This window comes from Diabrotica undecimpunctata, chromosome 3 (assembly GCF_040954645.1).
Source record: "Diabrotica undecimpunctata isolate CICGRU chromosome 3, icDiaUnde3, whole genome shotgun sequence".
Taxonomy (NCBI): domain Eukaryota; kingdom Metazoa; phylum Arthropoda; class Insecta; order Coleoptera; family Chrysomelidae; genus Diabrotica; species Diabrotica undecimpunctata.
In genome coordinates this window covers 133,434,428-133,460,811 of record NC_092805.1, presented here as the reverse complement: position 1 = coordinate 133,460,811, position 26,384 = coordinate 133,434,428, and the positions used below count along the sequence as shown (strand labels likewise).

At 30.1% G+C, this 26,384-nt stretch overlaps 1 protein-coding gene across 2 annotated transcripts in view; it reads right to left on the bottom strand.

The window, feature by feature from the left end:
* The window catches only part of dati (zinc finger protein datilografo), a 340,370-nt gene that overhangs the window by 264,330 nt on the left and 49,656 nt on the right, over nt 1–26,384 (bottom strand). For both annotated transcript variants that reach the window (XM_072526946.1, XM_072526947.1), the window contains exon 2: nt 8,130–9,235. In XM_072526946.1, the coding sequence (XP_072383047.1) occupies nt 8,130–8,813 (684 nt within the window). In that variant the 5' untranslated portion in view covers nt 8,814–9,235. The remainder of the gene's footprint in view (nt 1–8,129; nt 9,236–26,384) is intronic.

Sequence of the window (26,384 nt, the reverse complement as noted above, 5' to 3'; positions counted from 1 at the left end):
GTTTCTTCTTCAAATCTTTCATCACATTGTCTTGTTCAATTGCGTCTGTTGTTCTAGTTTTGCTCCTTGTCCATTCATGATTTCTTTTTGTCTCATAATTATATTCTCAACCTTTATCTTTTCATGGCTCTTTCAGTTCGTTTTATTAAATCCAAAGGTACTTATGATCCATGACCTGGGCTCCGTATAATAGAACAAATACGAAACATGCATGGAATTCTTTGTTCTTAATTTAAAATCTTGACGTTTTTATGGAGTATTTTATTCATAGTATAAGAAAATTTTAAAGTTTTGTATATTTTTGGATTGATTACTTTTATTTAAAATAAGTCCTAATTCTAGTAAGCTAAGATGATTTAAATATTTTCCGTTGATGCAAATTTCTTCATTGACAGAAATCATGGACAAGAAATATTTTCCTCCAGTCTTTCCCATCCATTGCTTTCCTCCGCCAAGTCCTATTTTAATATGTTTGACGATATAATGGTTCCTAGTATATTTTGTATAGTTCGAAGTTGTATCGTCTTCTCCACATAACACCGTCATTAACCGTTTCGTAAATTCTTCTCGTTACATTCATTTCAATACATCTTAAACCGTTTTCATTGCTTTTTAGTCCAAGACTTTGAAGCATATTTTGTAAAGCTTCACCATTGTATTTCATGATATATTTGAGGATTTGAAAAGGAAATTGAGCTCAAAATCATCAGTGTACAAATCAGTAGTATATATATTGTGCCTAGGGTTGTAATTTGTGACGTATTTGTGGATATTACTTTCTCTAGCGTTATAATAAACAATATACATGAGGGGGTCACCCTGAAGTACACCTTTGTTGGTTTTAAATGCTATAGACACTTTTACCTGGATCCGTACCCTGCACTTAAATTTTTGAAGGGCTATTTTAGTCAACATTAGCAACTGATTTGGTATTTCCAGGTCTCTTATTTCACTAAACAGCTCTTCTTTGTTTACCAAGTAGTAGACTGTCTTGTAGTCGATAAATAGGTGGTGATTATATATGCTATACTCTAATTTTTTTATATTTGCTTGCGGAAAGAAATCTGATGACTGTGAGTCACCTGTAAACCCAGCCTAGCATTTTCCAATTATTTTTTCTACAGTGGTTTCAAGGTTTTCCTCTTCGTACCTATGTATATAAGGTGTCTAACTAAAATATTCCACCCAGCGATATAATCTGTCTTTCGTTGCCATAGAATTCATGGCAATTCAATTCAATTCAATTCAATTCAACAAAACAAACTTGCTATAAATTCTTTTCTGTTATTGTTAACTTTCATAGAATGTTTTAAATTTATAAAAGGCTTTATATATATTTAAGTTCATTATCTAAGTTTTTTTATGTGTTTTTTTCGTCTTTTCTCTTTATCTTATCTCTGGTTGCATTTTGGCGTTAATCATACACTGGTTGTTTTAGGCATAAGCTTGTATTTCTATCTCATCTTCTGCTTTTGACAAATCAATTTTTTTACTGAGATCCAATATGTGACTATTTCTTTTGGGTCTTCTTTGTTTTTATTGTAACTATGTAGTTAGTCAATTGTTAACGATTTCCGAGCACCGTTTGGCAACTGTTGCCGAGCACCGTTTGGCAATTATTGCATCTCCCGCAATATTTTTTTAAATCCCATCAGACTTAATCTAAATTTTAGCTTTCTTTATTTTGTATGATTTTTTTTCTAATTTTATTGATTAGATAGCCTTGTTTGTTCTGGTAAAATTTAATCGTATCTTTTTGTATTTACATTTTACATACTTTGCAGCACATATAAATCAATATTAATATTTTCTTACCATTGTAAGAACAATGTGAGTCATATTTCTGCTTAATTATAAAGTAATTTTACCGAATCTTACTTAATTAACATACCATAATTACCGTAGAGTAACAATATCTTTTTGTGTTACTTTTCAGTGCTACTGAATTTCTCATCGTAAGTAAAATTATACCTTTTAACTAATTTGTAAGAGAATTGTTTTAGCAAATAAAAAGTAATTAGTTCGTTTTTATATTGCTTATTTTGTCCATTTCATCAGCCGGAGACGTATATTCCCATCAAAGTGAAATGGTCGTTAAAGTTGACTTAGATCATAAAAAGCCAATATTTCTGTTAACAATAAATCACTTTTATGCCTCCTTATTTATTATAAACGTGGAGTCTGGATTAACAACTTTAATTATTTTTAAACCAGTGGATGTAGAAAGGCAATTGTACTATTGAAAATTGAGAAAACCTTCTTATTTGGATTGCTTTATCAATTGTGCAATATGAATTTTTAGCTAAAGAAGATTGCAATATTTAAGACACATGAAGACATAGGAAGTTCATAAAAAAGTTAAAAACAGGGTCAACTTAAAGAAACCAAAGCAAACATATTGGAAACGATTCTCAGTAAAAATGGAGCTTGACAGAACACTTTTCAATAATTTATACAATGACAACGATATATATACTGAAGAGCAAAACCAAAGTAACGTAGATATTGACAATGACAAAGATATACCATAATATATACTAGCGAACGAGAATGACAAAGATATACTAACAAACAAAGATTTAATGAAGATTAGTTAAACGGTGCTGAAAATATATATATGCTAAAGCTATGTTCGCTATACAGTAGAGTAATTAAAAAAATGTTTGTTAACCATAAATACTAACATAATAATATACATTTAAAAATATCTCTGCTAACCAAACGCGATAAAATGTAAAGAATATAGAACGATCAGTTTAATGAATCACGTCTTAAACATCTTTTTGCCATTGATACATGAACGTATTTACAAAAAACTAGACGATAGAATAACAGGAAACCAACTGGGATTTAGAAAATTCTTTGTCACTAGAGATGCATTATTATTTACTATAAAAACACTCATAGAACGGTGTCGAGATATCAACTGTGACGCAATCATATGTCTAGTTAACTTTGCAAAAGCCTTCGACAAAATACAACACTAGCTCGAGACTAAGTATGGCGTTATCCATATTTAAGAAAGTAGATAAGCAGAATCCTTTGAATAGTAGAAGCAGAAATCTTCTAAACATAGCAGATTACCCTGCTATAATCTCAAATCTGCAATAACCGTGTAAAGGAAAACTATTATGTTTAGTAATGGGGCCTTGTTTTTTACCATTTTTATAAAAAGCCAATTTTATATTGTTGGGAAGACGCTGAAGATAAGAATGGTTTTCGTACTGGTCGTTCTTATATAAACAATGTGTTCTGTCTAAAACAAACAATAGAAAAGCGCTTGGAACACAATATGGAGACACACATGATATTTATTGATCTTCAAAAGGCAAGTTGTGTAAAAGACAAGAAAATTCCATTCAGAACTAATGTTACTATCCTAGCTATCTTAATTGTGTCCACTGTCACCCTAAATAGCATGCTTGTGTCAATACCATACGAACCTCACAATTTCTTCAACCATGAAGGCTTTCTTCGTCCTGGACTGCCTTCGGCTGCTATTTTTCCTTACATAATATTTTGTAGCAATCTATATTTGGGACCTTTCATTACATATCCGAAGTACTCCAGCTTTTTCTTCTTGATGCTTTTTATAATCTTAGTAGTCTTGCTGAGACGTTCTAGTATTGAGTTTCGAATCTTCTCCGCCCAAAATTCCACCGATTTACATTATTGTTGTGTTGTGTTAAATACTATTTAACAGTATTTATGCTTCCGTGTATTCTGGAGCTTGTCCAAAAATTGCCTTTGAGTACATGTTGGATATGAGAGGTGACAATATACATCCCTGTCGAACACCTCGCAGAATGTTCACTTCTTCTGTTTTAAGTTGTTGACTTTGACATAAACTGATTGATTCTAGTATAAATTTCAGATGATACACAGATCCTTGCCCTCAATTCCACTGTCTTGTAAAACTTTCATGATTCTGTTGTGTTAAACTTTGTCGAATGCCTTTTGATAGTTAATAAAGCAGGCATATACATAAAAGTTTATATCTCTACATCTCCGAAACAGTAGTTGTATGCTGAATTGGGCATCTCATGTTCTCAGACCTTTTATTTTTCTGTCTTGTAATACTATAAAACGGTAACATGACCTAGACCTATCTTGTTATTATTGAATAATAATGTAGAAGAGGACGATCAACTAATACAAATAAACAAGACATGTGTGTGAAGGGAAATAATATCTTTATGATCCAAGATACATTTGAAAATGTGTTTAGAAGGATAGTCCCGCATAAGCATATAATCAAAAAGAATTATGAATGGCATTTAAATTAATATGTGTTCGTATAATGTCTATAAATATTTTGATTATTATCGCTTAAATTCAAGGATCTATTCAACCTGTCATAAGTTTATTGACAACTTGTATTTATTATGTGTACATTTAGATATTCATGTTGTTTTATTATAAATATTACAATAAATAAAAAGTAAAATAAACAAAATTAATCTATTTCATTTTCTTTTTACTTTTAAAAGAAGTATTTACTATTTTTTCTTAACATTTTTATTAATTCCTTAGCATAATATAATATGTTCCAAAGATTTTCTATTCACCGTTCATTCAGGTATATCGTGATATTAATAACCAACATTACAGCAAATTGTGAAAAAAATTACTTGAAAAAAGGGTTATATTATTTTTTACACGGCCTTCTGTACTGCCTCCTTGGTCGAGCGACGATTAGATTTAAACTTTTTTAACCGCATATGTTATGGCCAGATGTCAGTGGCGGCTTGTTTGGAATTAACTGAATTTTTTCTTATTTCTAAACGTTATTATCTTCATATTACCTACAATTAATCTTCGGGTAATGATCGCTTTCGACCGTAGCATCTTTTTACTTACAGTAAACAACTTGAACGTATATTTAGTTTGACGAAAGCCATACATTATGGTACCAGGTTTGTTCCTGCGACAAATGGCTTGCCGCATAATGTCGATAATTTTGTTACATTTGCATTTCCTGTTTCAAATGTACAACTTCCTACGCATTTTGGAGATCCTACGTGGGGTTGGGTTTTTTCGGCAGTAAAAATTACTTTACTAAGCTCTTACTTAACGAAACCAACAATCTGTTAAAAAAACATCAAATATTGCTTTCGACAGACAGTGGATCTTTAAAAAGAATAACATTGTCAAATATACGTCTACCAGTTGACAAATATATTAATACATTTTCATAGATAAACACTGAAACATTTATATTTTTATTCTTTGAGCATGAAATGACATTAAACCCTACTCAGTCAAGGTTGGAGCTCAAATCAGTAATTCTCCCATTACATAATACTGAATTGTAGAAACTCATTAATAACATATTCATTAGATGCATATAAACATCATCGAATTTTCCGTGAAGTTCTCTAACTACCAAGAGAACAGCAGTCCGAACTCATTCCAGATTAAATGTAATCTTTTAAACGTTTATTCTTTAGATTGGTTGGCTTAAACTTTTTACCTAATGACACTTAGAACTTATATTTTCAAACTTGTACATTCTAAGTCAAATTATGATAAATTTAGTTCATGTTAAACTTGCTATTGAACTGCTACATGCTCCAAGAATATGTCACAGAAAGTTTTCTCACAAAACCAGGCTCGTCTATATCAATAAAAATGTCTTCTTTGGTAAACAAAAAAAAACGACAAAACTGAAGTAAAAGCTTTGGGTTTAAACAAGGGATTGTAAAAGCTTATTTTGCAAGTAAAATTAAGCGGAGCTATTGGAAGAAATATAAGATTTTTGTCCTAAAATAAGACAGCATTAAAAATCTATTCCAAAATAGAACAGAACTCGAAATATAACACATAACTGAAAGTAATAACAAAAAGGAAGAAAAGCATAACCTAAAAAGAGGGGCAAATAAGGTTGTAGAAGAAGTAACAGAATCATGGAATGAGAACATCAGAAGAGTGATGAATGACCGGGCGATGAATGACCGAAATCTTAGCGAAGGAGGATGAGAATGTAACAAGTAGCTTTTATGGTTAAATATACGTTGTATGGTAACCATACCCGTAATGAAATAATAATATGAATTAAATGAAGAAAAAGCATAGACTGCAAGTTAGGGAAAGCTGATAAATTCACCAAAAGATGTTTTCAATAAATGTTTAGAAATAATGTTTTTAGTAAGCGCAAAAATAATGCAGTAAAATATTATAAGTTTGACTTTGAATTCTAATGGAAAACCTTTACAAATTCCCAAAAAATATAGCGCCCAAAGCCGTTGAATACTATCAGCCTACAATAGTATTGCCTTAATGGAATTTTTAGATAAAAGAAATTTTTTTCGTCAAAAATCTATGTATGTAGATAATAAATAAATGTTTCCTACAATTAAATTTGCCAAAATTGACATAGTTTACATTCTGAAAAAGCGGTATAAACACAATAATTTAATACCAAACATTATTAGCTAAGCCTAAAACAAAATTCAAAATAAAATCCAATTCTTATTTAATTCGGGGACACACTGTATGTACTTTTTATTTACCATTATCTTAGCACACTTTATCTTAACTCGTCTAGTTCAATTACACAGTATAAATGTTTACCTGACTAGATAGGTGCCAAATTGATTTTGTGATTTCATTGGCAAGGTTGAGGTTAGAAATGCAATATTGTCTTATCAAATGCTAAAAAGTTCCTGGTATATTCATGTCATTAGAACGAAATAGAATAAAATAAAATTTAATAAAATCAAATAAAATAAACAGTAAAAGGAGTTTTGCTTGTTTGTTTATTGATTTACAGAATTCTAAGAATTCAATAAATTTCTTATTTTGTTCACACGTTTTGTTTTTATATGAGATGAGTTATTTTCTGTATACCTTAAGTTAACTATTATACAGGTAAAAGTTGTAAGAAAAATGTTTCTTATTATCTTTATGAGCATTTAGTAATGAGATAATTAAAAAAATATATTTTACAAATAAAGTATACAAATTTTGATGATGATGATGATCATAAATGATGCGGAAATACAAGTGCCAAAGAAAAGCTAAATTAATCAGTTTTTTAAAAGGTATAAGTTTTTAAAGTAAAAACAAATAGTAATCGAATGCTTATTTATAGAGAATAACAAACAATTATTAAAAGATAACATACTAAAAAAAAATGGCCGCATTTATGAGGGGATCACCATTTAGAATTGAAAAAATTATAAGCATTACAAAAATTAAGGAAACATGATGGATAAAATAGTAAAAGCACAAAGAGCGATGGAAAGATCAGTGCTCGGGGTGAGACTTATAGACAAAAAACAAATAAATGGATTAGAAGCAAAACCAAAGTAAAAGATGCAGGAGAACATGCTGCCAAATTAAAATGGAGCTTCGCAGGATACAATGCCCGACTTAAGGATAAGAGATGGAACCACGAAATACAAAAATGGAGACCATGGTTAGGAAAGAGAAGCAGAGGAAGATCACAGTTGAGATAGGCTGATGACATTAAGCAGATTGGAGGACACAACTGGAAGCAAGTGGCGCAAAATAGAAAACACTGGATTTGGGAGAGGTCTATGTCCAAAGTTGGATTACTTGATGCTGAAGAAGAAGGAAAAACCACAAATTTTAGACAAAAAAACTAATAAAAAAATTATTCCTGAAATATATTAGATAAAGAGATTGTAACGGAATATATTTAATAAAAAGGCATAATATAAACAAGCCACATAATTACATGAAATCAGTGCTTAACTAAATTTTTTACAATTTATTATTTATAAAACTGTCTAAATGCAAATGATTACAATATCTTTAATTGATCATAAAAGTATTTGACAGTCTGGTAATCCACTATGATAGAAGTATTGCATGTAATGTCTCATTTATTCCTGTAATATTCATAAAATCTCATTGATAGTAGAGATAAGTAATTAAAAATTATAAAATTTTCGTCGCTTCGATATCTAAAAAGAAGCAATTAAAATCTTTATGAACAAAATTTCTTTATTACTTGTCCAAGTTGTATATAAATTAATTGTGTACTTATTCTTTTATTGTAGCTGTAATAAGAGTCGGTTTCTATTATTATCAAACAAGCAAATTCTCCAGTTTATTAAAACACATTCACAACATGCCAAAGAATAAAAGTTTCCAAAACCTACCTGTAATTCATTTACTATCTTCTCTGTCATCAGTTTGTCAGGAGACGATTGACCGCTGGTCAATTGTTGGTGCATGTTGACCATTTGCTGCTGCTGCTGAGCGACTTGAGCTAATGCATGAGCATGAGCTGCTTGTGCATGTGGGTTAGGACTTCCCATATGCGGTGATAATTGGGACTGCTGATTTTGTTGCTGATTAGGTCCATTAGTTTGTGGTTGTTGCTGTTGATTAAGTTGTTGTTGTTGGTTCATCTGTGCGTTCTGTTGCTGTTGCTGTTGTTGTTGCTGCTGCGCCTGTTGCTGAGCCTGTTGCTGAGCTTGCTGTTGAGCTTGTTGTTGTGCCTGTTGTTGTGCGTTTTGTTGTTGTTGCGCTTGCTGTTGGGCATTGTGCTGCGCTTGCTGTTGTTGTTGCTGTGCTTGTTGCTGCGCATGTGCTTGATTATTTTGTTGCGTTTGCTGATTGGCTTGTTGTAAAGCCAAAGCTCCTGGCGTCACAACGTGTATCTGACTACTGTTACTTTGTTGACTCGGTGAATGTGCAGGTATGGAATTGGTAGACCCTGGTACAGGCGAATTTTGATTCGAATTAGATAGATTCTGAGGCAGATTCTGAGGTGGTCCTCGTGCCTGATTCCAGAAGTCGTTGTTCATTTTAAAAACTGGTCTATTGTTAACCTCCGCCATTGGTATTTGTAGAGGTGTTAGCGGTGTCGCCCTGAGGTCAAGGGCGGTATTTTCTTGTAATTTGAAAGAATTTTGCAGCCACTTTGCTACAAGATTCTCATGTTCAACTTTTAAATTACTAAGTATGTTTTGTTCCTCCGTTGTGAAAATTTTGACAGGTTATTTAAAACCGATTGTAAAAAATGCCGTTACTTGAACGGCTAACGTCACGTCGTTGATATTTGTACTAATTTTTCTTGTAATTATTGCACCTCAATCTCAGCGATTACTTTACTGAAAACCGACTGAGATATGTGTGAGTAAATACTGTGTAAAGCAGCGAAGGGTTGATCTTTTTTCTCTCTCGTTTCTCTTGTTTCGATTGTTAACTAGCAGATGTTCTATGGTTGACCCTTCGTAGGTTAGTATAATTGTAGATAGATCTGAAAACAATACGCTCGTAAGTAAAATGATATTTCAACATGCGTTTTATGTCGACACTACGTTCATTTTAAATTAGATTTGAAATTGAGGATCGTGTGTGCATGCAACTGATTCGTTTTAAATATTGAAGTGTAGATGGAAAGGCGATTTTAAAATATCTTATTAAAAATAAATTGTTTGATTTAAAACAAATGCAACTCTGGCCAATTTTAAAAATACTTTTCATGTCTTTCATTACGATGAGAATTAAACAGAAGTTTTATATAAATATATTTTTTATCAAACTTTGTTTTTCGTGAAAACATATTACTTTTATAGAAAATTTAAACTACCACATTAATCACACGTTTAGATTATTTGAATTCCTTATAATACATGTTAAATTTAATGGCATTGTAATTTATTAAGTGTTAGAAAAATATTTCTTTTGATCTGGACTATTGTACAGTTGTTGAAAATCTTCTTAATAATTGCTGACAATAGAATTAAATATTGATTTATTTTAGGAAAGCTTTATTATTGTAACAAATTCTTCAGCTAAATAATTAATATTATTAATTTATTATTTTTAACGTGCTTAAAAATGAACTAGAGCTCAGGAAGCGACTACATGATTCGACTGAAATGATTTAATTTGAAGAACATCAGTTAGCAGATAAAATTCAGAAGCAAATTAAAAACATATTGAACAAGAAGTACTACCTGAGGAATGAATATAAGCAATACTATGAACTATCCACAAAAAAGAGAATATGGCTGAATGTCAGAATTATCGAGGCATAGCGCCATTCAACATAGCTGATAAAATATTGGTATGTATATCAAGAACAGATTAGCAACGAACGTTGATAAAAGCATAGGAAAATATCGGCGTGGGTTCAAAAAAGGCCGAAGTACTGTAGATCAGGTCTTTATAGTACGAGAAATACAGGCTGAAAGTTACGAATACAATAAAGATCCGATGGTTGCAAGATAATAATTACAATAAATCACAAAAATTTTATTTAAAAAATCCTTTATTAAAGTTAAATTATAAAAGAACCCTTTCGGGGTACATCACAGAACGTTTTCGGAATGAATATTCCATCATCAGTGCTCTTTGACTAGGTTTATATGTGTAAAGCCACTAAATATAAGGGTAAAACCCTTTAAATATAGTTAGATTAATTTGAAGTTACATTGTTGCTGATTATATTCTAGGATGTGAAAGTTTTAGAAGGAATTTACTTCATATCAAGGTAAGACTCCTAAACTAGGGTTGCTGCCCCTGAGACCAAGTGTCTACGAGAAGTCGTTGATAGCAACTGTTAAAAAATTAAGTCTTTAAAGGACAGTGACTAAAATCAAGATAAATAATAGTATAACAGACGGCTTTGAGATCAAACAAGGAGTGCGACAGGTAAACGTTATACGGAAAGCATATATTAATAGAACAGGTCTGATCTGCCATAAAAATCATCAGTGTTTAAAATTTGCAAATGTCTAATCTTGGTAATATTGGCTAACAGCAAGATAGAACTGATAAAAACATTCATTAAACTCGAAGGGAGGGCAGCCGCCAAAGGAAGGTATATAAATGAAACAAAAACAAACTATATGAACGGACAAATAAACAATTCGTTCGGGAGCAATATATAATAATGACAACAACAAAGGGAATACTATATAAATTAGAAGATGTTGAAAGATTTAAATTTTTATGTCGAACAAGCGCGCCATATAGGATTTCAGTAGTAAAACAAATACATGTTTGTACATACATATTGTACTAGAACAGTCAAATTAAGAACCTGTAAGACCGTAATAGCGATCGTGGCGTATGCTACTGAAACATGGGTTACAACAAAAAAACACCAAGACTGGTTATTGGTTTGGGAGCGAAAAAATCTTTGGCAGGGAAAACTTAAATGGACAATGGGTAAGAAGAACAAATAACGAGCTAACTGAGCTCTATCAAGAACCTAACATATTAGCAGTAATTAAAGCGCAAAGACTTAAATGGTTGGGTCATGGTTAGATAATGGTTTCATGTAGAATTGCCAAAATAATCCTATCTAGTGCATTGACAAGCAAACGGCAAAGAGAAAGACCAAGGTCAAGATAGAGGAAAGAAGTGACGAAGAAGATATGAGAAGACTTTACCTAACGAACTGGAAAAGAAAAGCTACTGAAAAATAGAAATAGAGTTATCATAATATCAAGAGTTAGCTAACAAACGAGGACTTATTATGTAAACAGACCATATCAGTTTTTATAAATATTTAATTGAGAATATGATTTTGAAAAAATAATTAATCTATGTTGGGACCCTCATGTCTTAAATACGATAAAAAATCGTCAATTATAAAGATCTTAAGGTATAAATAAGGAGAAAATGGAAAATAGAAGGTGTCCAAGTGTACTTATTATTCTCTTAACCCCAAATGCTATTCTGAAGATCCACCTATTCAACATCAAACAGCTGGCTCTGTGAATTATTTTCATTTCCATTTACTGAAAAGTAAACATTTTCATAAAGCCCTACAAAAAGCGACGTACAGATGCGTCAGAAATTTTGCGTCCGCAGTGTCAAGTCACCTAGGTCTCGAAAATACAGAAAAAATTGCCCTAGAACTCAATTATTTTTTTAACACTAAGTATTTGGGCAGAGTGATTGAAACAGAGAGCGGTATAACTCAAATTTGGGATAACTCTAATATAACAAAAATATTACTTGCATTAAAGTCTGTAGAGATAAACATTTATATTAAAAAAAAGTGTAAAAATAAATTAGTTCTAATTAGAAAAAAAAAACATTAAAATATATTACAGTACAGTAGTTTCATTTAATTTGGATTTAACATTTAATTTGATATCTATAATTATTTAAAAACGTTTTCTACGTGTTTACGTAAACATATGAAATTTTCTCTTCAGTATTATTTATGTTTCTGTTTATTACTAGTTTTTACATTATTTGTTTTATTTTAGAAGTAAACAGTCGATGAAATGAATATTTGTCAGAAGTAGACGTGTGAAGGGGGCATATGTAGGAAGATTAAACCAGAAATTTTCATAAAAGAAGAATAAAGAAGAAATATATGAAAAAGAGACTACGAGATTTAACATGTATTAAGTCAAAAATACCTTATAATAATATTTTTTCTAATTTTTACATTAATAATACATAATTTGATCAGGTTTTTCTAAAGGTAATATAAATATTAAAGAGATGTAAGTGTAACAATAGTTTACAATACATGTACTTTAAAAGTACCTATACAATAAAAAAAATACGAAATACACTAGCGAATACCAAAAGAATACGTCGAGAAAATACGCCAGCAAAAGTGCCAACAATAATGAGGTGGAATAAAATATGTAAATAATCTATGAAAAAATATTCAGCAATTAAGAACGAGTACAAGGTAGAAAAAAGTATAGAAACAATGTAATGTGATGAAAATATTAGATCTAAACGGGCTATTATATAACTAGGTCTTTTAATTTTAAAATACAATATAAGCAAAACAGAAATCATGTGTTATAGATTGCAAATATTAAAACAAAACCTATATTGGTATTACAGAACAAAGTCTGCCCTTAAGAACAAATCCGCATAAGAATCATCTCAACAATCTAATTGTAACGATAATACGTAACTGTTTCTGAAAAGAATATATAAAGAATAATATGTATAATAGAATAATATGGAAATAGAAAATGTCCCAAAAGTCGAATAAAATGCATGAGTTTTTTTGGAAAATATTCTTAGTTTTACTACTCAGCTAGTATTAGTTACATTAAATATGCAGATTCAACAAATAAATAGTTTTTTAAGAATATGTTATAAATTATTTGCAATTTTTAACATCGCGTTTGTAAAATCTATGATTTTTACACAATTTGAATTTTACAATTGGTATCCAGTTCAAAATTATGATTTTTGTGCAAACCTATTATTGCATATTCTTTTTGTAATCATCTCTAGGATGGTGTTAAACAAGTATAATGGTCAATATTTATAACCAAAATTTTAGTAAACACATTTTGCAGAATATCCAAGGCAAATTTTATACCAAGGAATGTTAGTTCGTGAGCTCAAGAAATTAATAGAAGAGTATTTAAAAAGGAAAAAAAAATTCACGTTTTAATATACCCAGAAAAGCCAAAACAATATACAAATAGTGTAGCACCAAACTAATCATTAATTGTTCGTTTTTGCTTTTGGTAATGAAAATAGTTAATGTATAAAATAAACTAAAGTTACAAAAAAAAAAGTTTTGATAATAAATATATGTAACGGAAACAAAAAAATTTCTGTATGTATATAAATAGAGCACTCTGTAGTCATATATTTTCTAGGTAGATTAGTTTATAGCTCTAATGTTATAATTACAAATAGATTTAAAAGGCATCACCAACATAAACAATTTAATGTAACATGTGATTTTTTCGAAGAATAAAAATAAAACTTTTTTAGTAAACCGAAAAGTTGTTTAGTCAAAATATAGAATGGCATTTTGGATATGGAACACTTATGTTTCGTTTATATACTTCAAAACAAAACAATATTTAGTATTTGAAGTATCAGTTAAAAGTTGACATTTTAATGTATTTCATAGGATATGATTCTTATTTCTTCCGACAAAACTGACAGCCTTTGTAAAAATAATTTGTTACTTATAATAAAAATTTATCTAGTCATAATAAACGCTCTATTTGTTTGATGAAAGCATAGTTTATTACACGATGTTACAACAATATTGAGTGCTTTCTTTATCCTTCAGTGATATATAGTATCAGTTCAAGATGTATATATTTGAGATAATTGTTTTCCTGAATGTTTTTATTTCTCATTGAAATAATGTTTATAGCAGATTACAAATATCATACTCTTTTAAACGTGAATCCAAAGCAAAACCATAAAAATTACATATATTAGACAAAATACTTGAATTGTATTTCCATTAAAACCAATTTTTTTCTTGGGATTAGCACTGTCACTCTTTATCATATGTTTAAGGATTATTTTGAGAACTATTTTAGGCTTGTTGTTGACCGTTGAAACTTGTTTGACCGAAAAAAGTTAAAAACTGATAATCCAGTTCCACGTTTTTATTTTAACCTATCTTGAACGAATTAGTTTAAATTTTTAATGTTGTAAATTATAAAGTTAAGTAATTTTTAGTCTATACATGGTATTTAAACATATATTTTGCCAGAAGTTGTATTTTATTTAATATTGTTCAAGAAAGAATATAAACAAGTTATTTTAAGTTAGGGATAAATGTGTCATTTTTATTGTGACAGTCATAAATAGTCATCAGGGAATGGTTTGGTTGAAAGAAAAGACCGTAATTAACTATGTAAACATCAATTCTACTCACATATTTCGATAAAATATTGCACTTGCCCAATACTCAACACCTGAGCCAAAGACTCTTATCACTGCCAAGTTCGCGCCAAAAGTTTCAAAAAAGAATGTCGCCGATAAGCACAAGGATATGTCGCGCGTTTACAATTTTTATTAATTATTTTTAAGATGTTTGGGAACAATTTGAATTTTTTTTTTGGATCAGATATAAAAACCGGCACTCCGCGTTAGAGTTATGTTCGTCGCGAGCGTCCTAGCTATAAGAAAGTCCGTAGATAACTAAGAAACGCGTCGCCGTCTCCAAAAGACGTCCAGCGTCTAAAAGCGACGCCTTGTTACTAAGAATATAAGGGTAAAATCTCGCCGAGAGGGACAGACTTATACAAGTGCAACGGGAGCGAAGGAGACCGAGGAAAAATAGTCGCGAAATAAGACAAAGACCTAAATATGCAAGTTTAATATTTCGAAGCGAGAAAGGAAACACTCGCAAGGGTTGAAAGCGAGAGAAGTTTACACAAGAAGAACGTGGGGGAGTGAGAACGGAGAACCTTAGAACTTCATCTTATTGCCACGCATGCGTTGGCTTGTAAGGAGTAGCGTTTTCTATCCCCACCAGGAGGGTTGAGAAAAAATGCTCCTTGTCATTTTTTCGCGCGCCCCTCCACCTAGGGGAGTACCGGCTAGTGTGTGCGAGGGAGTTTTTCTAGCGGGAGTTGGACGGTTCGAGTGGACAGCGTGCCAGTTTGGAGTTGTTAGGAGGCGAGGGTGAGTTACGTGCAAGATGCACATGGTTTGTTTGGGTTTTTTATGCGTGCGTTTGATTGTTGCGTTTCTACGGGGTGATTCACTTTGTTCAAGCGGTTATCGTTATTGTGTTTGATGTAGGTAGGTCGAGAACCGGTTGAGGGGGGTTTGTTCGGCGCGCTCAGTGCACTGACAATGACACGTGGTCGGGCGGTCAACACACATTTCTTTTTAAATATCTGTTTGTTTGCTTGTTTATTAAAAAAATTGAAATATATTTTTGGTGTTTTTTTATTTTCGTAACATGAAAATAAGTATTAGAATTCAATATATAAAGACATTTTTATATATAACTAATAAATAAATTATATTTTCAGCTACTCAAAAAACTTTTACTATAATATGTAAATGTACTACACGTGTTGCTTCTGATATTTATTATTAGAGGCTAAATCTATCCGGGTAGTGATATATACCTTTTTATTATTATATTAAGTTAAAACAGTTGATTTTTGATTAGGTTTGTCATTAAATTAGATACTGTTTATATAGTGACATTTACTGAACTGTTTTTGACCGATTATAATCATAATGAGGACATATTCAAACTTTTTATATTATTTTTTTTTATTGCCGTTTAGAATTTTTTGCAATTTAATAAATTAGTAAGAAAAGTCATCTTTGCATAATCAATTATATATATATATATATATATATATATATATATATATATATATATATATATATATATATATATATATATATAAGATCATTTACTTAATTGTTTTTTCATATTAGATGTATCGCTAATAACACTCTTTTAGATGAACTGATGATGCTTATTGAACAATAGGCGAAACGTCTTCAATAAATAGATAAAGTAGCACAACTCTTGTCTTTTTTATCTCCAGACCGATAACATCCCATTCACTTACGAGTGCACATTTTTTTATATTAAATTAAACGGTCATATACCGTAAAGATATATATATATATATATATATATATATATATATATATATATATATATATATATATATATATATATATATATATACATACATATTTCTACCTTTTTCTACATAACTTTTAATCCAAGCCCAAAAAACTAAACGGAAGAATATTGTAATACACATTTAGTGTAAACATTTTAAAATTTATTATTGTTCGAATAAAACTATAAATTATAAGCGAAATATAGAAATAAAATTTGCCATTATTTATTTGATAATATATATTTTTTGATATTGTTTTTATATTCGTTAAATATGGATTGTTAAACTTTAGACATTATAATTTGATTTCTGTTATAATAGTTATTTTTATTTTTAGTAGGTAAACACATTTTTCAATACTTTTCATATTGTGTCTTATTTGTCATAACCTAAGTGCTTCTATTTTTAGTAAACTGTTATAGATAAATTTTTAGTTTTAAAATAAAAATCAATTATCATCGCTAAAATTCGGGGTATATAATCTGATTTTTATTATGGGAATTTTGGGAAAGTCTATACGGTTTTAATAATTTCTTTTTCCTCTTCTTTACAGCGTGTCATGTCCTATTGAACGAAGACAATCGTCATTGCTATTTGGAATTCGTCTATATCCACCTGGGTCCCTTTCATCGTCAATCTTACCCTGTAAAATTTGCTGGGGCACTTGGTATTTTGTATATATATATATATATATATATATATATATATATATATATATATATATATATATATATATATATAAATAATTGGGTTAGAACATTCTCGGACGGATTTCCAGTTTTAATTCTTCTCTGCCTTCGAAGATGATATACATTTCTCTTTCTCTGATCTCTTTGTCAATGCCTTGTCTCCAACTAGTCTGTCTTTATCTCTTCTTTTCAGTTTGTGGTGTCCCATGTAATATTTATTTAGGCAAACCATCTTTTTTATTCTCTACACGTGACCATACCATGTTCATCATCATCAGCATCCAGTCGTCTGTCTATCATATAGGTGGTCTACCTCTTCTTCTTCTGTCAACTCGTAGTCTCCACACTGCAATGTTTTGGGTCCACGCCCATTAGTCATTCTGGCCACATGGCCCGCTCAATTCCACATCAGCCACGCTATAACATCTTTGACATCTGTGACGTCTGTCCTTCTTATTTCTTTGTTTCTAACTCTGTCTCTTAGAATCAGTTCAAGTAGCAAGCGTTCCATTCGTCTTTGGCCACTCTGAGTTTGGTTGCTGTATATTGGTTTTAGGAAAGTGTTTCGGCGGTGCCAATCAAGACTGGAGGTACACATTGGTCCATTTTTCAAATCCTTTGGCATGTTTGCTCTTGAAGATGTCTGATAGAGCTCCATATGCAGCCCATGCTAAAATGACTCTTCTTTGGAGATTAGCAGTTTGGTCGTCCCTAGCAATTTGGATTCGATGACCTCAGGATCTTCTTTGGATTTTCGCTTGGTACCAGATTTGTCATGTAAAGTTTACTTCTAAAATTTATGTTCAAACCAACTTAATTACAGGCGGCATCTAACTCAGTAAGCATAGTTCCAATCTCTTTTAAGTTATCTGTTATCAGAACAATGTCGTCCGCAAATCATAGGTGGAAGAACATGTTATATTTTCTGTGTTTATTTTTTCTTTGTTATTTTTTTATTCCAAAATATGCTATTTAGCTGTCTTATTCCTATTCTTTCTTGTTGTTGTTTCTGTGTTTAATAGCTTTATTCGTTTATCAATCTTAATATACATGTCCAGATATTTGTATTTCGTCATCATTATCAATACCGTTACAACTCTTCGTGAATCTTTGCTGCATTTACCATTGTCTTTTATTTTAGTAGGTCAGGTGACACTTTTTATTACATTTTCCATTGTATAACTGCCATTTTCTTTAAATCCTCTCTGACTGTATCTTTTCACCCTTTTTTAGGCTATCCTACAGATCTTCTCCCATCTGGTCTTTTCCAAAAACATTTTTGTAAGGTGATTATCGTTGCTGTATCATCTTAGTCTATTGGTCTTTATATATTTCACCAGATTCTCCTTTCCGAAGGGAGACTCTAACTGGTTGTTGTATCTGCGCCTCCATTCGTTTGCCACGTTATCTCTGTAAAGGGAATATCTCAGGAGACACTCAAATTTGCTGTTAATCGTCAGGTCTTCGAAAAGGTTAACTTAAAATGCTAAAAATTACAAATTGTATCTACTAGAGTTCTATCTAGTGTGTTATATATAGTGCCAATATTAGGTATGTACGGTTTGGCGCTACATTGGGAAAACTTTTGTTTAACAGGGAGGAGAGAGTTTTAATAAAACATCTAAAACCTTTTCTTCTCTTACCTTTTTAATAGGCAAAATTGACTATGTCAATGAGATATAAGGTTATATATGCCAGTTTTATATGTATAATAATGTTGGCACTATTTATAACATACCTGATAAAACCCTATTAGTGCTAATTAGTAATTTTTAGCATTTTAAGTTAATCGTTCCGGAGACCTGACAATGAAAAGCAAATTTTAGTGTTCAAAACCGGTCGTCAAAGGTTTAATAAATTGGTTCTAAGTAAGTTTAACATTTATTTCTCCAACTCTTGGGCTCATATGTGCAACTGATTCATCATTCGTCTTTTGATTTTTTTCTGGTGGTGTTGTTTGGAGACAGTTTCTGGACAGCTTTTGTAATATGGTATTTATATTCGTTTCGTGGATTGATTCTAAAAGTTTTTGTTAAAGAATGCTGTCAAATGCTTTTTGAGATCCACACATACAAGGTGAGTTTCCTGGCTTCTTCCCAACCTTTTATCTATTATTTGGGAGATGGGGAATAAATGATATCTTGAGGATCGTCGCACTCTAAATCCTGCTTGTTTCTTTGCTTCCTTTTTAAGAAATTTTGCATTTATACGTCTGTTTAAAAACTTTCCATGTACTATTGGAATTATACCAAGGACTGGAATTTTTCTATAAATATCACAGTTCTCTTTACTTCCTTTTTATTAATTGTGGTTATGTATTAATTCTGCCACTCGGCGGGTATTATCATATTATTTATGCACTTAAAAAAAAGATCCGCTAAATGTTTAAACAGCTTGTCTATCCCATATTTTAAAAGTTCCAGGGGGATATTGCCTGGTCCTGGAGACTTTCTGGTTCTCAAAGATTTACATGCCTTTTTAATTTCTGCAAAATCCTGCAAGTTGAGATGTCATACGAAACTGATTACTTAAGAATAAATCATGTTCATGACTCCAATCGTGTTTGTGATAAAGCAGTGACTAACTTTGAAAATGAATTTAGTTAAATAACTTCTAATGGAGCCTGGAGAGAATTTTAAATTTACTACAAAATGAAAAAATAGAAATCGAAACGCCAAAATAAACGCATTGGAATTCCATACTGGAATTGTGGTTAATTTTCAAAAATAATAGTAAATAGAATTTCTGTAATATATTGATTTAAAAAGTTAAATACCACAAAAAAATAGCTTCACAACAATATGTTTCGTAAATAATTAAGCTTTTAAGGATAATTTAATCAAATACTCGTAAAATATACGCTAAAAAGTTTTTTTTGACAGATATATTGAATTATAATTGGTTGTTTGTGAAAATGTATTTTGTGCGAAGTTTTCGAATTTTCAAGGTAAATACCGTTTTTATTAACTCACAAAAACGATCATGCTTATGGATTCGAATTTCGAAGGTGTGTTTCGAAGGGACAAAATGCACACGAGTTTATGTTGCATTTCAATCGGACTGTTTGTTTTATTTCGCGATTAAATTGATTGTATTGGAATAAGGTAAACAGAGAACCGGTTGAGGAGAAAATGTGAAGTGGAGAGCAGGAGGATAACTATACGAGGTTGGGTGGTCAGATTACGTCAGGTTTTCAACAATTCGTTTATTATTTTTATTTGGTGCTGAATAAGATATTCTTGTTTTATGTTACCTGTTTATTCAGATTCATTAAGAGACATTTTTAACTAAATGTGAATCATAAATTAAAGGTGGATGCTGGATATTAGTCCAAGAGGTATCGGTTCTAAAACACCTTCATTTGTGTAAATCGTGTATTATTATGATCCTATTTTTTGCTTTAAACGCTTTCGAAATATTAGAAATGATAATTTCACTATGAGTACATTTCAAAAGGTAAGTTAAATGTTTTAATAAATAATTTGTGAAAAAAATTGAAAAAATTCAATTTTTGTTTTCCTTTTCGTTGTTATATCTCTGCAAATTTAAATTTTAAAAACATTTTGAAAATAAAAAAGTATTGCAATTAGCAAAAACCATTAAACAAGTTGTAAAAAATAATTTTTTTTTTCAATAATCTTTTTCAGGTGTTTAAAATCATTATAGAATCACAAAAATTTAGCCAGAAAATTTTATTAATATAAAAAACACTACACAAAATTTTAATATAATCGATTAAGTACTTTTCACAAAAATTTTTGCCATCTAAATTTTTGAAAAACGTTAGTAATTTTCTAAATTTTGCAGAGCTAACAAAAAAGTTATAAACATTTAAAAAGTTTTAACTATAAAAGGACATTTAAGTTTATAAAATTCGAATTATCAAAATCCGTTAAATAGGAAAGCCTAGGGAATTATTTAAGCAGCTGTACAATTTTTAAGCTAATAAACAAATAGAATAATTTTTTCAATTTTCAATTAACATTTTTTTTCTAAACATATAATCGAAGTTCTGGGAAAAACGCGTTTTGCATTTAAATAGTTTGGAAAATATAAATAATGTATCCGGAATTTATTAAATTATTTTTTATTGTAAGTTTATTTATACAATTATTACATAAATAAAATTAATCTTTACAAGTGAATGTATTTAGATTAATTGATAAAAAATACTATAGTTAAAATTGATATTGTTAGAACGAAAAAGGAGAAAAATTGATGTAATTTTGCAAGCGAATATTAATTTATATGTAAAAACATGGAAAATAAATAATTATATATGTTTGTAAAAGTATTATATTTGAAACTCATGGTACCTAAGCTAAAAATAAATGATTAATATTGGTCCACTAGAAACTGAGATAATTGAAATTTTTAAGTGCATCGCTTTTTGAACGCGTTATTTCATTTTTTAGACGGCTGAAATTGCTACCCCACCAGTGCCTCTTGCCCGATTTTTCTGCATTTTTAGAGTTTTAAATCAATATTTTACCCAGGTTGAACAAAAGAAAAAAATAATGAAAATATATATCTAGTAAGTACTTATCACAATAAAGGTATTTGATTAAAAAATAGACCTCAAATAATTGTACTTTTGTTGTTAATTTCGGTCAACTTTAATCGATCATAACTTCGGAACTAATTGACTAGTTTAAATGTATTTTTTTTAAATACATGTCTCTCGCTAAACTTTCGATATAAGTTAAGAAAAAAATGTTAATTAAAAATTGAACAGATTTTCTATTTGTTTATTAGCTTAAAAATTGTACAATTGTTTAAAAAATTCCCTAGGCTCTCCTATTCAAAGAATTTCAATGAATCGAATTTTATTTGAAAGCTTGAATGTCTTTTTATGCGTAAAAAATTTCTCAAGTATTTAAAACTTTTTTGTGGACTGTTTATAATTTTGAAAATTAATAACTTTTTTTTTTAAAATTTAGATTGCAAAATTATTTTGCAAAAACTAATTGATTGATTGTGCTGAAATTTTGTGTAATGTGTTTTTATAATAAAAAGATTTTCTTAACAAATTTTGAAGGTTCTATGTGGCCTTTAAATACTTTGAAAAAATATTAAAAAAGCTTTAAGAGGGAAATTCCCAGTGGTTGGCTGTATACCATGATTTTAAAAAAACTTACTATGAAGTAAAAACTTTTTAAGTAAAATACTATAAAATTTATTAAAAATTTCAAAAATTTATTTATATATTTTCAGAACGTTTTCGTTCAGTCTTTATTAGTGAAAACTCTAGAAATAAGTATTACCACTAAAAAATGAGAACAAAATGTTGTTATTTTTCTTTAAATAAATATTTTATTTAATTTTTTTTTTATTTTATTCATTTATTAACTTTCTGTTTTTTCTTACAATTTTTATTCTAAAAATAGTTGGTTCTCAACTTTTCTATTAGTATTCACCGTATCCCCGTATTCACACTCCGTATATTGAATTTCTGCTACCTAGTTCTAGTCCTATAAAATTCTTTGTGTTGGCAATTCCGATTTCTGTTGTCAAGTTTCACTTCAAGATACAGAAGTGAAAAAGTTTTTTCTGTATTTTTTGTGTAATTAAAGTGGGATTTTTGTTTCGAAACCCATTTATATTCTATAATCGAATCTTGGGGTGAGTATCTACTAATAATTAAATCGTTAATATTCTGCAAATATCCACTGCATTCTTATAATATTCTTTTTTTGACTTGTTTTTCAATCATAACTTGCCTAACCTCTATAAGACACATTTTTTTTTTACTTAATAGTATATGTAAATAGAATCTTTTATGTAATTCATTTAACTTTATAATTTGTTTTAATAATAACTAAATTCATATATACATATTTGTATAAAATATAAAGTATACATATATATATATATATATATATATATATATATATATATATATATATATATATATATATATTAGGCCACATCTAATTACTAATATTAACCACCTAATAAACTGGTGGTTTTGTTTATATCGATAGCCACGAATATCCTGTATTTATTATATATATTATATATATATATATATATATATATATATATATATATATAATGAATTTTGTGGAAGTGTTGAAAACTAAAGTTTTCAACTGCTCTTGTATCTGTTCATTTCTGGAACCTCATGGCAAGGCAATATATAAAATTTATGCTGCTGTTAACACATGACCTCTTTTTGTAGTTTTTTTTCCGTATTGAATTATGTCTTGTCCCCCTTTTTTGGTGGGACACAGCAAACAACCATGTGGTGCACCACAGATACATCCATGCTACCATAGCTGTTATTATTTCATAATGGAAACCAACAAAGTCTCTATGTGAAGCCAACCCTCCGTGTGAGAATCCATTCAGCTCTATCTAGACGTGGTCTACATGAAAATTACATTTAGCTATATCCAGAAGTGACAAAACTATATTATCCATTGCCATAAGGAATATTTTCACATTTTTGCTTTTTATTAATATTAGATTTAATTTTCCTTATGTATAATAAATATGATTAGTTAATATATTCTTTTATTTGTCCCTGTCATTTCTCCTGGTGAAGGTTTGCATTTAACATAAGACGTACCTACACCTGAGATAGAGCTAGTTGAAGCCCCAACAATAAAATTGTCATCTCAAGTGACGTTTTATAGTTACACGACTGAGGTTTCATTTGATTGTTAAACAATTAGCATTCAATGATATAGGTAGTGATTCTACTATTATACATTGGTTGTTAGATTGTTACAAGATACATCTAATGATCCTATAATATCCTATCATTGATCATAACAATAATTTTTGTATATTTAGAGATTACAATGTCCGCTCGTATTGTACAAGACCGATGAATGACTATTTTCAAAATAAAAAAATGAGTAAGAGCTTGTTTGTGATTTCTACCAGAGAAAAATAATAGAATTTTCAACAACAACTAATATTAAACCTTGTGAAAAACATGCGGTAATAATATATTTAAAATTGGATTGATGCCCGAAGAGGATATACACGTTACTAGATACTTTTTTATTATTTTGTTTTCTGTTTTAATTAAAAATTATAATATATTACCCAATTATTTATACTTCAACGTTATTTTGTCTTATTTAAAACCATGCTTATTAAATAAAAAATATCAAAATTCTTTAATATTTGTTAGCTAACCACCAATAACCTGAAGGTTGGTTTATAATTGGTATATTCCAATCTTTTCCGCAGGAAACTGGGCGATGTAAAAGTTTTTACCTAACTGATCTATCTTTGGAACTGTTTTGGAAAGTGAAGAACAAGAATAAGGTATGTTGTAATTTTGTTTTTGTTTTAGAGTCTTGTACATCATTGTAGAAATATTTCAACCAAATTTCTCATTAAGTTTTTAACAGGAAGAAAATCAAAATACCCATATACAGCGGAAAAGACAGAAGAATTATGCTAGCTCAGAAGTGGCTCTTTTGCTTCACGTGAGATTTGAAAAGAGAATAGAATATATTCACATTACATCACTTTACACAACAGATAGAAGAAAACTCGAGGGAAAAACCGAAGACTTATTAAATCATTATTCTTGGAGATCTTAACGCAGGAAACGAAAACGACAACATAGACAATATTAAACAATGATTCAATGAAGATACGTTAAACCGAACTTGGAAAACACCATGTTGAATGTTGTACCCAAAATATGATGAGAATAAACAATACGTTTTTTTCACATAAATCCCAACATAAGTACACTTGGTAAAACACGCAACACAAACAACCTAATAATAGACTATATAATAAATATAAAAATAACACCAAAACAAATATTAGGTGTAAGAGTAACATCGCCTAATAGAGGACTAGACCACAAACTGGTGCTTAGCAAACTCTTGATTAAAAAACTGCCCACATACTTCGGAAAACTAAACATATAGTCTCTAAAAGACCAGATCACAAAATGGCTGTATAAAAGACGTCTAGAACAAAGATTTGACATAAACTCAGTAACAAAAGGTGATAGAGTAAATGAGGTGTGGGCACAGAAATAGAATATAACATATCTCAAGCCCCAACACAAGGCACAATCATCAGAAAAATTAACCTAAATGCAACAAAAATATCGAAGTCCTGGTTTAACACCGAAATAAGAGATTTAGGGTACGAGAAGAAAAAAGCATACCTATAATACTTTAGTAACAAAACACCAAACAACTATAAACAACACAGAAATACAAGAAATTATACCAATTCTAAGACAAAAAGACAAGAAATATAAAAAAAAATATTGGACGCATTTTATCAAAGAAATGAAACAAACTTTTGTGAGATACAAATAAACGATTGAAAAATATTAGAGGGTAAAAAAAATTTATTAACGAATATAGAAGTTTAAATAAAATAGCAACAGAACAATAGACCAATGGAGGAACAACACTACGCAAATGGCTCCTAAAATTATTCGTCGATATAATAAATACCGGAGTAGTACCAGCGGAATGGAAGGAAAGTCTCCTGCTACCGATACTTAAAAAGGGAGACTCGAGAAATCCTGAAAATTATAGAGGCATTAGTCTGATGAATAGTACATTAAAATTGTCAACGGCAGTCATAAAAAATAAAATCGAGGAAAAAGCGAACATGGCAGATGAACAACAAGGCTTCCGGAAGAACCGCAGCACAATAGACGCAATTTTTATTATCAGACAAATAATAGAGAAGTCTATTGAATATGGAAAACCAGCATACATGTGCTTTGTAGATTTAAAAAGTGCTTTTGACAGGGTAAAGCGAAATGACATCTTAAATTTATTACAAACTGAACAAATAGATCATCAGGTAATAAGGACAATTAATGAAATTAACAAGAACAACAAGACCAGAGTTATAATGCCAACAGGGGAAACAAAATGCATAGAACTAAAAGGAGGAATCCGCCAAGGAGACTTGCTCAGCCCATTGTTATTCAATATGATGATGAATCAAATAATTCCCGAAGTAAGAAAACGACACGGATACCACATGGGAGCGCATAAAATCACGATACTATGCTATGCCGATGATGCAGTACTAATTTCTGATAACGAAAATGACCTACAAAGGCAGCTCCACACCTTGAATATCACAGCAAACAAACTTAATATGAGAATATCAGTAGAAAAAACTAAATGTATAGTGATCAGTAAAGAGCCACGTAGATGCAAACTAGAAATAGACGGCAAAATTGTAGAACAAGTAATGAAATTCAATTACCTATGAGTAGAGATCACTAGTGACAGGGATATAAGAACAGAGACCACAAGGCAAGCATCAAAAGCGGCAAGAGGAAGTGATTGCCTCCAAGAAACCATATGAAGAAACAAATATTTGACCACGGAAAGCAAAATGAAAGTATACAAGA